The sequence below is a fragment of the Notamacropus eugenii genome, chromosome 2, assembly GCF_028372415.1.
Source record: "Notamacropus eugenii isolate mMacEug1 chromosome 2, mMacEug1.pri_v2, whole genome shotgun sequence".
In the NCBI taxonomy this organism is placed as follows: Eukaryota; Metazoa; Chordata; class Mammalia; order Diprotodontia; family Macropodidae; genus Notamacropus; species Notamacropus eugenii.
In genome coordinates this window covers 326,768,176-326,784,919 of record NC_092873.1, presented here as the reverse complement: position 1 = coordinate 326,784,919, position 16,744 = coordinate 326,768,176, and the positions used below count along the sequence as shown (strand labels likewise).

Sequence of the window (16,744 nt, the reverse complement as noted above, 5' to 3'; positions counted from 1 at the left end):
AGTGAGTTGATAAGGGTTATGTAGTAAAATTGCCTAGAAGCAGTGAAAGCCCAGGTGAGGTTGTGTAATGTAAATTTGTAGTGGACCCAGTTAGAATGGTTATGATTTTCTCCACCTTTGTTCTGAAGCATGTGTGTAGGAGTGAAGGCAGCAAATGGCTTAACTGGGCATAATGGGTGATATGATAAGGGGGTTAGGTATTCAAGAGAATAGATCCAGCTCTGGATCTATGATCTTGGGAATCCAAAATTACCTCCATACTCCATAAGGTATCAAAGTAATAATTTTGTAGAAGGAGCTTATAGTAGGTTTTCATTAAATATGAATATTTTATTGATTGTTTTCAGTCATGTTTATTTCACATTTATTTAATTTTCAAAGGATATTCAACATTGTGGGTTCTGTGGGGTTCTGTAGGATAAGGGCTCTTGTTTTCATTTTAAACTGGTGTCCCATAGACATTTCATATTCATCATGTCTGAAACAGAACTTTTCTCTCTCCCCCACCTTCATATTCCTCTCCCCTGGACTATTGCAGAACCTTCCTAATTAATATCTTTGCCTCAGATTTCTTCCTTCTTCAATCCATTCTCCAAACTTTAGTGATTTTCCTAAAGTGTATTTCTGATCATATTACTTCCCTACTCAATAAACTTCAGTGGTTTCTCATTGCTTCTGAGACAAAAATAAGCTCTTTGGGTATTTAAAAGCCTTCACAAACTGGGCCTAACTTCCTTTTTCAATTTCATCATATACTACTTCCCTTCTCAGCCAGAGTGGTTTTCTTCCTGCTCCTCACACACACTCCTTCTTTCTCCAAACCTTTACACTGGTACAGTAAACAGTCTGGCACAGATTAGGCTCTCAGTGGTTTAGGTCAGATATTAGAACAAACCAAGACCCTCACAATTCATTCAATAGTTAAGAAAGTGAAGTTTACTTATCCATGGCATTGAAACAATACCCAACAATATGGTACTCATGTAGTGCAAAATTAGTCCCTTTTACCTCTGAGTCCAGTTAAGCTTTAGAAAAACAAGTATATGTGTATATGACCACAGGAAATTGTGGGACCCCTTGAGCCACTCAAATCTTAGGGATAGCTTCCTTGGGTTTTAGGAAAAGAATTAGACTAACATATATGGCAGGGATTACAATTAGCAATCTCTCATCGTGTGTGTGTGTGTGTGTGTGTCTCTGTGTGTGTGTGTGTGTGTGTGTGTGTGTGTGTAGATATTTATGTACATTTTGTCCCACTGATATAAGTTGTACCTTGCAAGCAGGACTGTTTCATTTGACTTTTGAATCTTTAGTACCTAGCATAGCGCCTGGCACATAGTAGGCACTTAATAAAACTTGTTGATTGACTCAAGGGAAATATGTCATAATAGATATAAATATAGCTCATAGCAAAGCACCTTCTTTATATGCAAATAGATCTGTGATTTCATTGATGAGGGCATTTCCTCCAACAATGCAGTTCAAGTCCTATCAATGAAAATTTGTAGAGAATAGGTACTTAAATACCTAAATGAGTAAATTAATGGACAAACAGCAGTTAAATAGTTAAGTATTCAAAATATCAAATATTTAGATAGGAAGAATGTTTGGAGCAGAGGTAATCCGACTTTTGTCTCAGAGAAAGTGAGCTTAAAGCTAGACTTTGAATAATACAGGAAGGAGATGTAGCCTAGAATCAGGGAATCTTGTCTAGAGGTGATGAGCAGAGTAAGAAAATAGAAATGGAAAAAGGATATTCATAAACAGTTTTAAAAACAAACCTTGATAAACCTTTTAAATTGCTTTTGTTTGTTCATAGCATAGAAATTTAGAGCAATAGAACTATCAGATATTTTGTATTCTTGCTGAAACCTCTCTTTTTAGATCATCTTTATCTTTGATAGAGATTCTAATATTTAGTACTAATATTCACATTTTGAATGAAAATATTAATGGGGTCCTCTAGTTAAATCTATATTTTGACAATTATTATTGACTGTACCAGATATTCAGTGATATCCAAAAAGATTCCTGCTATCTTTGAACAAAGATTATTCCCTGTTATATAGTGTATCTTTAACATTCTGAATTCTTATAGTGAATTTAACTTTCAGGGAGATTAAACAGTGGAACAGGTTACTAAGGGAGATTATAAAGTAACTGCACCTAAAATACTTTCCACAAAAGAATGGCTAGCTAGCTGACATGGGTGATTTAGACATTCATTCCTCTTAAGGAAGAGAACTAAATCCTACCTCTTAGTCTCTATTGTTGTTCTGTATTTTACACATGAAACCAAAAAGGGCATTGGGACTGTGTGGGCATCCCCAAAACCTAAGGTTCTTAGTAAGACATGTAGCACTCTTATTGCATCAGTTAATCTTTCCATCAGGTTCCTTGCTCACTGATAAAGTTTCCTTTGGGATGGCTTTGAGGAAGCTACAAGCCAAAACAGTTCTTTTGGATTCCATGGTAACACAGCTCAAACAGAAGGTAAGACCTCACCCTATTGAAGCTCAGAATCATTGAATATCTAAAAAGAGTTGGAAAGTTTTTTCTTGGCTTGAACATAAAGTTGTTTCTGTTTTTTTTTTTCTTTCTTGGAAATGTTTCTTTTTTTTAAATTCTCTTTTCAGTTCCAGACAGGAAAGAAGCCAACAGCAATGTAAAACAGTCACATTTTGCCCTTCCCCTACTGACGTGAACAAAGTACTCCTCTTTTCATTCCTCTAATTCACCAACCAGTTGCCTAGATATTAGCAAGGTTTTTTTTTTTTCCTAAAGACCAGAATCAGCCTAGGACTTTGACCAAGTAAAATAAATGTTATTCCTACATGATCATTTTTCAGAAAATTCTTTGCATGAGGAAAAGAAATTTTAATAGAACTAATTTTAATTAGCTAGTGAGTAAAATTAGTTTTGAGTGAAGAGCACTGGGTTCTTTTCTTGGCACTGCTTTCTCCATTGGTAATGACCAAATTAGTTTTCTTATTTGAGCCTATCTCTCAATTTACAAAATGTAGATCCTAATACTCCCAAGTAGTTCTGTCAAACATTTTAAGTTTCTTAGGTAAAAATGCTCAAATATTGTAAAGGGAGAAGGAATGAAGACTGGATCTGTGATTTCATTAGTATAGAGAAATCCCAAGTGAGGTAATTCTCATACCAACTTTCTCTGCAGTTATAATCTTAAAGAATTGGTTAGAGTACTGAGAGATTAAGTGACTTTTCAAGGATCACAGGCACAGTGTCTCAGAAACTAGGACTTGGACTCAGATCTTCCCTGGTATCAAGGCCTGCTCTCTATCCATTATGCCATGCTTCCTCATTATAAGGATGCACATAACGAGAGTGAATACATAGTCTGCTTTTCTTCAGTGAAAAAAGAAGTTTCCAAGCTTAATAGAATTCATCATGATGGAATAAAAGAGTAGACTTAGAGCAGAGTACAGTGGAGCAAACAGGAAGTTAAAAAGTTTGTCTCTACTCTGTGCCTTAGGTTTTCTAGTTTTTGAATAGACTTTAGTTTCATAAGCTAGAAAATGAAAGTTATATGCTAAATGACATCTTATAGTTTTTCCAGTTCTAAGTCTTATAACTTAAAAGTTTAATATTCCCTTTTACCAGATAGTACTGAAAAGCTCCAGGAACTTTGGTTCTGATCAAACAGTAAAAGTGGTAGTAATGGAAATAATGGACAGGAATTCTAATGATAGTTTAGCTTTATTTCTTTCACCCTCTGAAAAATAATTTGTAAGCATTCACTAATTTATGAATCTTCATAATTCTCCTCTGTCATTATACTTTCATTGATTTATCCTTTTATTTGATCATCTTAAAAGCACCCTATACATAACAACCTTCTAATTTCTCTGTTGCAGATGTGTAAAAAGGAAAATGAGGCCAAGTTAGTAAAAAGACTTCATTTTTAAACTATAGAAAGAACTGAGTCAAATTTATAAGAATGTAAGTCATTCCCCAATTAATAAATGATCAAAGGATATGAACAGGCAGCTTTCAGATGAAGAAATTAAAGCTACTTATAGTCATATGAAAAAATGCTCTAAATCACTATTGATTAAAGAAATGCAAATTAAAACAACTCTGAGGTACCACCTCACACCTATCAGATTGGCTAATGTGGCAAAAAAAGAAAATGACAAATATTGGAGAAGATGTGGGGAAATGGAACACGAATGCATTGTTGGTGGAGTTGTGAACTGATCTGACCATTCTGGAGATAAATTTGGAAATATGCCCAAAGGCCTATAAAACAGTGCATACCCTTTGGTACAGCAATACCACTACTAGGTCTACATTCCAAAGAGATCATAAAAAGGAAGAAGAACCCATGTGTACAAAAATATTTATAGTAGCTCTCTTGATGGGGGACAAAGAATTGAAAATTGAAGAGATGTCCACCAATTGGGAAATGGCTGAACTAGTTGTGGTATATGAATATAATGGAATACTACTGTACCATAAGAAATGATGAGCAGGTGGATTTTGGAAAAACCTGGAACAACTTAAGATGAACTGATGCTAAGTGAAATGAACAGAGCCAGACCATTGTACACAGTAACAGCAATAAGATGCAGTGATCAACTGTTATAGACTTAGCTCTTCTCAGTATATAGTGATTCAAGATAATTCCAAAAGACTCATGATGGAAAATGCTATCCAATCCAAAGAAAGAACTGTTGAGGCTAAAGCAGATGGAAGCATGCTATTTTCTCTCTATTTTTTCTTTCTTGTGATTTTCCCCTTTTGTTCTGATTCTTCTTTCACAACATGACTAATGTGGAAATATGTTTAATATGATTACATATGTATAGTCTGTATCAGATTGCTTGCTCTCATGGGTCATGGGGAGGGGAAGGGAGGAAGAGAAAAAAATTGGAACTCAAAATCTTATAAAATTGAATGTTGAAACTATCTTTACATGTAACTGGAAAAAATAAAATACTACTAGGTAGGGAAAAAAGAATTTGGATGCTATGCCACTTGGTTGGTTGTTGTCCTTCATTATCAAAGAGGACCAAAATGTGTCTGACTGTGGCTGATCAGACCAATATGAAATTGGAATGCTCTACCACAGATTGGGCACAGATAGTCTGTGTGAACATTTGGAGTAGTTACTCCAAATTTGTGCCTACTATGTTTCCTTTGAGCTGTTTCAATTATATTTTGCTCATAGAGCACAGCACCCTTTCTGATGTGGGCACTCTATGCTGAGCGATCCTGTGCCAGTGTCTCCTATGTTGCACAATCAAATCCACAGTTCTTGAATGTGTCCTTGTATCACTTCTTCTGACCATCATGTATGTGATTGCCTGCCCATGCAAGTTCTCCATAAAATAGTCTTTTTGGCAAGTGTACATTTTGCATTCGAACAATATGGCCAGCCCATTGGAGTTGTGCTCTCTGAAGAGTAATTTGAATGCTTGGTATTTAGTTCAAGCAAGGACCTCAGCGTCTGATACCTTATCCTGCCAGATATCTTCCCAAGACAGTTCAAATGGAAGCGATTCAATTTCCTGGCATAGCGCTGGTAAACTGTCCATGTTTCACAGTCATATAACAGTGAGGTCAATACAATGGCTCTTCTCTCCCAAACATTTCTTTGGAGCCTCCCAAACACTGAGCTAGCTCTGGCAATGTGTGCATCAACTTCATTGTCAATGTGTATGTACATGCCTGGAAAGTACACTACCAAAGTAAGTGAATTTATCCACAGCATATCCACTTTTCCATTTGTTGTAACTGATGGTTCCATGTATGGATGGTGTGGTGGTGGCCGATGGAGCACCTGTGTTTTCTTTGTATCATTAGGCCAAAATTAGCATGGGCAACCCATCTCAGCCTCAGAGGCTGCATTGAGTGCACAATCATCTGCAAACAGAAAATCATGCACCAGCACTCCCTCCACTTTGGTCTTGGCTTGTAGCCTTTTCACATTGAAGAATTTACCACTGGTATGGTAGCTGACCTTGGTGCCTTGTTCATCCTCATTGAAAGCATTTGACAACATGACTGAAAATATCATGCTAAAAAGCATGGAAGCAAGCCCACAGTCCTGTTTCACTCCATTGGTAACTGGGAAGGCACAAGAGCATTGTCCACTATCTAGAACCCGGGCAAACATGCCATCATGAAATTGATGTACAATATTGTTGAACTTCTCTGGCCAACCAAATTTTACCATAATTTTCCATAAGCTCTCACGACTAACTGTCAGATATCTTTGTCAGATCTACAAACATTGGATACAGACCTCTGTTTGGCTCCTGGCATTTCTCCTGGAGTGGTTGGGCAACAAAGACCATATTGACTGTTTCTTGACCTTTTCTTGTAGCAGACAGCTAGCGTCCCCACATGGCTCAGTGATATGGTGAAGAAGAAAGACACGGGAGGCAGGAGAAGATAGGCCAACTCCATTTATTGATCTGAGGGTCAGGGTATATATAGACAGAAAGTGCAAGTCTACACGACATTCTGCTCGTGTCTCCTGTCCTTTTGATTTGATCAGTCTTATTGTCTTAAAGATTGTTAGCCTAGAGGGCATCTATTTTACATATCCCTTGTTTTCTGTAATTCTCTTGTTTGTCTAAATTGACCAAAAAGTTTATCAGTATTATTGGTTTTTTCATAAAACTGACTCTTAGTTTTATTTATTAGTTCAATAGTTTTCTTAATTTCAATTTTATTAATCTCTTCTTTGGTTTTCAGTATTTCTAATTTGGTATTTACTTAGGAATTTTCAATTTGTTCTTTTTCTAGCTTTTTCAGCTACATGTCCAATTCATTGATCTCCTCTTTCTCTGTTTTGTTCATGTAGGTTGTCTCATTATTGTCATTCTCTTGAATGTTATTGTTGATTGTTTCTGTACTTAACTAAATTTGTTGTTCTCTCCTTGAAACAAATCAGATGAGAATAAATCTCAAACAGTGGTCATCTCCCTCCCCTCTTTTCCTCTACTATAGTATGTTTTTGTGCCTCTTCCTGTGATGTAATTTACCTTTTTCTGACTCCTCCTTTTCACATCTCCCATTACAATCTCTTCGCACCCTTAAATCACATTTTTATCATCACATCATCTAGCTATGTATAACTGTGTATATAGTTATATACTATAGGTGCTTTTTGCAAATGCCTCCTTAATCCCTTCCTGCCCCCTGCTTCTCCACCACATGCTTTTTCTCTTATAGTTATTTGCCTCTCGTTTAATCTCTTATGCTGTAGTACAGATAGTACTGGATTTGAAGTTAGAAAGTCTGGGTTCAAATTCCAATTGCCACTTACTAACGCTAAGCAGATCCCTTAACTTCTCTAGGCTTTGATGTTTTCACCTGTTAAATGAAGGGATTGGATAAGAACTTTTAAGCTATCTTCTAGTGAAATCCACAGTTATTCTTTCTTAGGTCATGTCCTTGATTTATGTTATCTCATATTTTCCTGGTCTTTTCTGAAGCTGGAAGAGCTCCTTTAATAGTGTCTTTCTGATTTGGAATCTTAGGTGCAACAGAAACCATTGGACTTTGATGAGTTCCAGGACCAGCTTTCCAGTCACCTAGATCAAGTACATGTAGAAATTTCAGGGCTACAAGAACAGGTAACTCAGCTCAAGATGCATTTCAGTACTGCCAAGAAGGAAACAGGGAAAACTTCTAACAAGAATCAACAACAAATTTCTGAGTCTTTGACACCTGGAAAAGAGGTAAGTAGGTTAAAGTTATGCTCAGTCAATCCCACAGTCCCAAATCTTTCCATAAGATATTGAACATCTCCTGTTGAAACTGGTGTGATCTACTCACTGGCCTTTCTTTCGCTTTCTCCCTATACATTTTTCTACAAAATTTTATTGCGGAAATAATATTCCTTGACAAACACTTTGACCATCTGTTTCCTCTGCAGGCCCTCTCTCCTGTACTGCCTCCTCCTCTAACTCCAGAAGCACTTCTTTTCTTCTTCCTTCCTTCTTTCCTTCCTTCCTTCCTTCCTTCCTTCCTTCCTTCCTTCCTTCCTTCCTTCCTTCCTTCCTTCCTTCCTTCCTTTCTTCCTTCCTTCCTTCCTTTCTTCCTTCCTTCCTTCTTCTCCTCCTATATATATGTTCCTACACCCCTAGTGAGTTTGTTTTACTAAGAATTAATCCCTCCCTTTATCTACCCTCCTTTTAATTTTCCCATCTCCCCCATTTCCTTATTGAGTGAAATGTATTTCAGTACCCAACTCTGTGTGTGTGTGTGTGTGTGTGTATGTATTCTTCCCTCTTGTGAGCATTTCAGGTGAAAACCACTCTCCTCCAGTCTCCTCTCTTTCTTTGTTTAGATGTCTAGTTGTACATTCTTCCTTCCTCCCTGCTTCCCTGCCTGCCTTCCATCCAACTATCCATCCTGGGTCTCCCTATCTCACCAAAGCTCAAAACACAACAATCACTGACAAGCCTTATCCCAATACTTACCTTCACAGAAGCTTTGACCTGTATTGTTTCCAATCTGGGACATTTTGCATGATGATTCTCTACTCCCTAGGTCTCATCATTTTGATAGCAGACTTAGCATGGATGCTCAATCAACTTTGTCCTTACTGTGGATCAGAACTGATCCCAAGCTTTTGCCTCCCTAGTAACAGGGAAGACAGGTGTGCACCATCATGCTTGGCCTTTCAAAGACCCCCTTCAAATTCTACATTATTTATAATGCACAAATCTTCTAAATTAGGCAAAAGGATGAAAATATTCACAAATTTCTTTACCACAATTTACATAGTTATTTCAAGTGGGAGCTAAACTTCTCACTTTCCTAGTACAGAAATTAAAAAAAAAAAACTTCCTTTGTATCTCAGTACTTTGTTTTACAGTTCTCTAACACATTTACTGTGTATTGTTTTGAATTAATTACATTGGACAGGACTCCAGATGTAATCAGAGCAACACAGATGACACAGAAGCATTGTCATTTCCCTTGTTCTCGATGTAATAGTTTGGTTCCTCTTCAAGGCATTTATCATGTAATATTGTGTACTTTATTTACCTGTGCTCATGTTTTTTCTCCCTGATAATCTATAAGATCCCTTCAGTAGGTTTGAGTCTTATATAAACTTTAGATCTTTTCACAGTCTAACAGTCTCAGCACAGAGTAGACACTGAATAAATGTTTGTTGATTTGAACTACCAACTTTAATATTTTTAGTATAGATTTTTAAGTTTTTCTATCTGCATATCTATTTTAACATGAATTTGGATATACTGCAGGCCAGGACATGTTTGCTAAAGTCTGACAACTAGATACTATGAAATCTTGATATAAGTATCTTATAAAAAAAATGTTTAACTGCTTCTATAATCATAGCAGTTTCAAAAGAATTCCAATAACACAAGTACCACATTTATGACAAATGGCATGCCTCTTTTGTCACAGGAAGAAAGGAATATATTATGTTTGTAGGTACACATTAATATTAACAATAACATTCAGATTGTTTTTTTTATTTCAGTCTCATATGTATAAACTATGGAAATCAGTAATAGTATTTTGTACATACATATCCTGTATCTGGAGACAGAGACGATATGGTTTTTTGTATAGAACTTGTACAAGCACAAGCCTAGAGTTCTGTCCACTGAATGGCTAATAGTGAAGTCACTAATTATTTTAATAAGTTTTCATTGAGGCCTTTTTTATATCATCATAATTTTTCCCAGTGTAACCTCTCTCCCCAAGAGCCATTTTATCTAATAATAGTATAAGACAAAAAGAGAAACAGGAAAAATCAGCATAACTGATCATCCAAAAATTTCTGAAAATATGTGCACTGTGCAATGTGTCTGGACCTCCTACCTCTACAAAGGAGTGGGGTGCTGGTGTCTTCTCATATTTCCTCTTTTAAGCCATGCTTGTTCTTTATGATTTTGCAACATTAACTTTCCATTTTTTTGTTGTGTATGGTTATTCTTCCTGTTCACATTGTTGTGGTTATCGTGTATATTATTTCCTTGTCTCTGCTTGCTTCACTCTCTGTCAGTTCATATAAATCTTTCCGTGGTTTTCTGTATTCATTACATTCATCATTTCTTATATCCATGTGATATTACATTAATGTACCATGATTTGTTTATTCATTCCCTGATCATTAATCATCTATTTTGTTTCCAGTTCTTTGCTATTGCAAAAAATGCTGATAAAAAATTTTTGGAGTATATAAATAGGGACTTTATTCTTATCAGTAGTCTCCTTGGAGTATAAGCCCAGTAATGAAATATCTAGGTCAAAGGATATAGTCATTTTTGCACAATTCCAATTTTCTTTTTAAAATGGTTGTGCAGCTTCAGAGCCCCATCAATAACACCATCCCTTTTCTTCACAACCCTGCCAACTTTGACTATTTCCATCTTTTGTCATCTTTGCCAGTTTTTAGGGTGTAAGGCAAAACCTCAGGGTTGTTTTGATTTGTATTTCTCTTATTAGTAATTTGGAGCATTCTTTAATGTGACTTAATAAGTTTGTAATTTCTTTGAGAACTATTTGTTCATATCCTTTGACCACTAACATATTGAGGGATGGTCACATCTAGATGGATAGATTAATATATATTACTTATATTTTGTATATAAATACCCTTATCAGAAAAGCCACTTCCCTTCTTTTCCTAGTTAGATGCATTTATTTTGTTTATGCAGAAACTTTTCAATTTCATGTAATCACTTATCTATTTCATTTTTTTTAATTGCTGCTATCCCATTTTTAGTTAAAAATACATTTACACAGCTGTGAGAGGCATATGACTAATTTTTTATAGTATGATTTTTAATATTAAGGACATGTATTCATTTACAATGTATTGTGGAGTGTGGTGCAATTCTAAGCCTAATTTCTACCAGACTGCTTTCTAGTTTTCCTAGCAGTTTTTATTAAGTAGGGAATTCTTTTCTTAAGTGGTTTATGTTTTCCAGTTTATCAAACACAGTAGTATTGAATTCCATTGTTTCGGCTTTTCTCGTTACTAAGTCTATTCCATTGATATGCCCCTCTCTGTCTCTCTTTTTTAACCAGTACCAGGTGGTTTTGATGATTCCTGCTTTGTAATATAATTTGAAATTTGGAAATGATATTTCCTTTTCACTTTTCCTTCTTTTCATCATTTTGCTTAATATTCTAGATCTTTTGTTTTCCAAATGAATTTTGTTATTATCTTATTAGGTTCTGTAAAGTGTCCCTTTGATAATTGGGTTGGCACAGCCTTGAAAATGTTGTTAATTTTGTTTGTATTTTCATTTTTATTGCGTTGTCATGGCCCAGCCAGCACAAGATATTCCTGTTGCTATATAAGTTGTACTTTATTTCTTTAAGAAATGCTTTGTATTCAGATCTGTGCAAGTCTTTTGTATGTTCTGGTATATTAACTCCCCAGATACTTGACACATTTTAAGTTATTTAAGTTATTAAGTTAACTTATTATTTATTTTAAGTTACACATATTAAGTTAAGGAAACTGATGTCAACAGTGGTTAAGTGATTTGTCCAAAGTCATACAACTAGTAAGTGTTGGAGGCTGGATTTATATAAACTCAAATCTTTCAGACTCCAGGCCCAGTGCTCTATACACTGCACCAAATGTATTTGTTTTAATCAGGCAGTGTCTGTTTTCTCACTCTCCCAACTGTGTGTGTGTGTGTGTGTGTGTGTGTATGTATTCTTTTCTTTTGACTAGTTCAAATGCAAGAGATGTTCAAGTGTCAAACTGATTCCCCTCTCCCTTATTTCTTTTGTATACCTTGATAATTTTAGATAATGTTCCTTTTTTTCTTTCCTCCTGCCATCATTCTCATCCCCACCAGTGTGTTTCTCTTTCCATTCTTATCTTAAGATCATTAAGACATAACAGAGCCACTCCCATGTTTTATCTAATTGATCTTCTCTGTGACTTGTCATGACATTAGCCTTCAGGGGGGACATGTATTGTCCACCTATATTTAAATGTAAGTTTATTTTTGTTTATTCCTTTATCATTTTTCATACATGTTTACCTTTTTATTTTTCTCTTAACTCCTGTGTTTGAGCTTTGAAGTTTCAACATATCTATAGTCTTTTTATTAGGAATGCTTAGAAGTCCTCTATCTAATTAAAGGTCAGAGAAAAATCTTTTGAAGACCTGGAGACCCTCATCATCATTACGCTGAAAGAGGGCAAGCTTTTAATCCTGGGCAATTTTGCCTTAGGGAGTGTTTAAAAGGAATGGAGTTGGAAAAAGCAATAGCAGTGGTCACTTACAACTGAAGAAGCAAGCATCTCATGACCTACTCATTACCAACACTGCCTTCCAACAAAATGTTGCAGATGCACCCTCACAGCAAACACTGGCATTTAATAGACTACATCATTATGAAGAGAAGAGACAGGATGTGAGAGTGTTGAAGGAGATGTGTGGCCCAGTGGACTGATCAGAGACTTATCCTCTCCAGACTAAACATTCAAACTCAACAAAAGCAGTGACCCCCAAGGCAAGATGCCTATCAAGAGACTCAGCTTTGACAGATTAGAGCACTTCTCTGAGCATGAAAAGTTTATTGCTAACTTGGAGGGAAAGCTGAGGAACATGAAAGGAATGGGCAGCTTTCAGAAATTTGGTATACAGCCCTGCATTTGCTCCTCTGGGCCAGAACACTTACAAACATCAAGGATTGTTGTGATGAAGATGATGGGGAAATTCAGAAACTACTAAATGAAAAATGAGAACTTCACAGGATTTACCAACAAGCTAACTCATTTATCTCTAAGGAACAGTGTTTAATTCCATCAAAAGTAAAGTGCAAGCAACACTTAGAGAGATTCAGGATTCTTGACTCAGTAAGAAGGCAGATGAGACTCAGTTTTATGACAATAACAATAATCCAAAGTACTTCCTGCAATGCCCTGAAGACTGTTTATGACCCAAAAGCCTCTGGTGCATCTCAAGTACTCAGTGCTGATGGAGCCACACTGATGGGTGATAAGGACATGATCCTGGAGAGATAAGCTGGATACTTCCATAGTGTTCTCAAAAGACAACCATCAAACAATATTGAAGCCATTGACCGTACACCTCAGGTTGAATTCAATCCTTCTCTAGCTGAACTTCCAACTGAAGAAAAGATATTGAATGTCATTAGGCTCCTCTCATGTGCCAAAGCACCGGATGCTAATTTCATCCCAGCAGAGATCTACAAGACAGAGGGTCCACTGCTCATACAAAAGTACACTAAAATGTTCTGGGTTATATGGCAACAGAAGGTTACCCACCAATAGATCAAGGATGCCCCCATTGTCCATCTCTATAAAGGAAAAGGAAACAGGTTGTCCTCTGAATCATTACCTGCAATATTCTTGCCAGAGACCTCATTAATCAGGTTATCCTTTGCCTAGAAGATGGTCATCTACCTGAGAGATATTGTGGCTTCAGAAAGGGAGAAGGAAGGATTGACATAGTGTTTGCTGCCTGACAACTCCAGGAGAAATGCCAGGAGCAGAACAGAGGTCTGTATACAATGTTCATTGACCTGACCAAGTCCTTTAGTACTGTCAGTTGTTAGGGCTTGTGAAACATTGTGAAGAAATTTGGCTGCCCGGGGAAGTTTATCAGTATTGTATTCCAATTTCATGACAACATGCTTACAATAGGTTCTCTATAAAGGACAGTGCTTTCATGCTTTCCCAGTCACTAATGGAGTGAAGAAGGCCTATGTGCTTGTACCCATGCTTTTTAGCAAGATGTTTTTCATGATGTCAGATGCTTTCAACAAGGATGAAAAGAACATCAAGGTCAACTCCTACACTGATGGTAAACTAACTTGAGAAGGCTACAAGCCAAGATTAAAGTCAAGGGATACTTGGTATACAACTTTTTGTTTACAGATGATAAGTGTACTCAATACAGCCTCAGAGACTGAGATGCATCTGAGTATGGATTGATTCTCTGCCACTTGTATGCTAATTTTGGCCTAATAATAAACACCAAGAAAACATTAGTTGTCCACCATCCAACACCATGCCATACATATGTGGAAGCATTGGTTATAGCAAATGGAGAAATTCTGAATGCTGTAGATAAGTTCACTTACCTTGGCAGTATACTTTTCCATGGATATCCACAGAGATTATGAGGTTAACACATGAACTGACAGAACTGGCTCAGTGTTTGGAAGACTTTGAAAGAAAGTGTGAGGAGAAGAGGTATTAGGCTGCATTCCACGTTGAACGTCTACAGAGCCATTGTGCTGACTTCATTGTTGTATGCCTGTGAAACCTGCCAGTGCCATTCCAGAAAATTGAACTATTCCCATTCACACCTGGCAAAATAAGGTGCCAGACACTGAGGTCTTCTCTCAAGCTGAACTGCTAACCATTCAAATTCTGCTGCAGAGAGCATGATGAAGTGGCCATGTAGTTCGAATGCTAAACATACATTTATCTAAAAGACTATTTTATGGAGAACTCTCATAAGGCAAACACTCACATGGAGATCAGAAGAAGCAATACAAATACACTCTCAAGGCCTCTCTGAAGAACTTTAGTACTGACTGTATGACATAGGAGACGCTAGTACAGGACTGCCCAGCCTGGCATGCCTGCGTCAAAGGTGCCGTGTTTTATGAGTGAAACAGAATCACAGTAGCACAAAGGAAGCGTGAGATGCACAGAATTAGAGATATTTCCATCTCAAATGTTCAAATGGACTATTTGTGCCCAACTGGTGGTAGAGTCTTCTGAGCTTGTACTAGGCTGATCTGCCACTGTTGAATACACTGTACCTTTGAGTACAAAGGACAAACACAGGAACAATAAAGAGAGCCAGGGAGGTCAGAAGTCAGAGCAAAGGACAGAGAGCATTCCAGTCATGGGAGAAAGCCAGAGAGAATGCCTAGAGGTGAGAAATGAGATATCTTGATCTTGATCTTGAAACAGCCAGAAGGTCAGTGTCACTGTGTTAAAGAGGAATTGGCAAAGAGTAAAGTAGACTGAAATAAAGTAAAGAAGAGTGAAAAAGGAGAAGGGGGATAGGTTTATGAAGGGCTTTTAATGCCAAACAGCATTTTGGCATCGTACGGCTATTGGGAGTTTGGATTTATTCCTCTAAAAACTTAGGTAGTTTTAAGATTTCTTGAAATATTATGTCTAAACTATTTTTGATCATATCTTCCATGATTCTTAAATTTTTTTCTCCTTGTTTTCTGGGTAAGTTTCTTGCCATGATTATCTGATATTTTCTTTTATTTGTTCAGCCTTTTGACTTTGTTTTAATATTTCTTTTTTAATATGTCTTTATTTTTCATAATTCTTATCATCTCATAGAGACAATTTTAGCATCCTGTTTGCTCTGTTTTAATTTTTAGAGAGTTTATTGCTTGGGCAAGTTTGTGTACCTCTTGTGCCAAGCTGCTAATTCTTTTTCCAGTCCTTTCTTCCATAGTTCTTTTTTCTTTTCCGTTTTTTATCCTCACTTCATTTATAAATATATTTTAGACTTTTTAAAAAACTCTTACTTGATCTCTTCGAGGAATTCTAGTTGAATTTTTTTCTCTAGCTATGTTTTACTTTGAGACTTTACTTGCAGATGTTTTTGAGTCATTCTTTTCTTCTGGGTTTGTGTCTTGCATATCCTTGTCACCATGGTTAGCTGGGTTTATTTTTTTTATGTTTGCCCATTCTTCTAGCCTACTTCCTGTCTTCAGACTTGATGTTAGGGTTATTCTCGATACTGGTTTTTTTGGAGGTAAGGTCTGGGCTGTCCTGTTGCTGATCTCGTGGACTATTGAGTTTTGTGTTATTACAAGGTCTTAGGAAGATCCCAGGCTGGGGACTTGAAAATTTTCAACACTCCCAAAACAGTCCAGTCTAGCACAAAGTCTGCTTCTCTGCTAACATGAGCTCTGCAAATTCCTCATCTGAGTTTTGGTCTTAGCAACAGTAGAATACTGCTGGACTCAGCCATTATCTTTTGGCTCAGTGGCAGAATTGTAGATTCCCCCTTGGTCTGAGATTGCTACCCTAGCCATTCCTCTACAGGCTGGTTTATATGATATGATCTGATAATGATTTGAGCCACATTGCTTCTGCTGCTGGCTTCTCAACATCCTTCCTTACTATACCACCCCCAGGTTTATCTACCTGGGAAAATCCATCCTGTGCAGTTCTTTGTTCATCCATCTTGGAACTTGGCAGTAGGTGACAAAGCTGCCAATTTGCCCTTGTTCCAGTGCCCCAGGATGTGTGTGTAGTGGTACCCCAATATGGGCCTGGGACCTTCCCTTGTCCTTGTGCACAGCCTCTCCCTGACACTGGAGTAATTGCATGGTGTTCGTGATCTGACCCTGCCCAGTATCTTCAGACTTCCTTTCTGTCTCCCTATTCCAAGCAGGGCTAGACAAATGGCTTGTGATTTTTTTTTCCCTAGATTTCCCCGTCAGGATTTAGTTTAGAGCATTTTCTAGGAGGAGTTTTGTGGAAGGGAGCTTACTGAACTTCTACCACTCTGCCAACTTGTCTCAATAACTTTGTAAAAATAATGACTAGCAATGGTAAAAGATGAAAGCAAAAACAAGAGACCTGTATGATATTACATATAAGATGCCTCTTCCGCTTCCACAGTATAAGGGGATCTAGAAAGTTCTTTCTACTACAGGAATTCTTCATCCTTTTTGTATTGTTGATGCTTTATGCAGTCTTGTGAAGCCTGTAGACCCCCTTCTCAGAATAATGTTTTTAAATA

At 37.0% G+C, this 16,744-nt stretch overlaps 1 protein-coding gene across 9 annotated transcripts in view; it reads left to right on the top strand.

Moving 5' to 3' along the window:
• CCDC57 (coiled-coil domain containing 57) overlaps nt 1–16,744 on the top strand; it is a 266,795-nt gene that overhangs the window by 138,649 nt on the left and 111,402 nt on the right. For all 9 annotated transcript variants that reach the window (XR_011975014.1, XM_072645391.1, XM_072645390.1 and 6 more), the window contains 2 exons: nt 2,393–2,493; nt 7,518–7,718. Coding sequence is in view for 8 of the 9 variants with exons in the window: in XM_072645391.1 (XP_072501492.1) it covers nt 2,393–2,493; nt 7,518–7,718 (302 nt within the window). In the remaining variant the exon portion in view is untranslated. The remainder of the gene's footprint in view (nt 1–2,392; nt 2,494–7,517; nt 7,719–16,744) is intronic.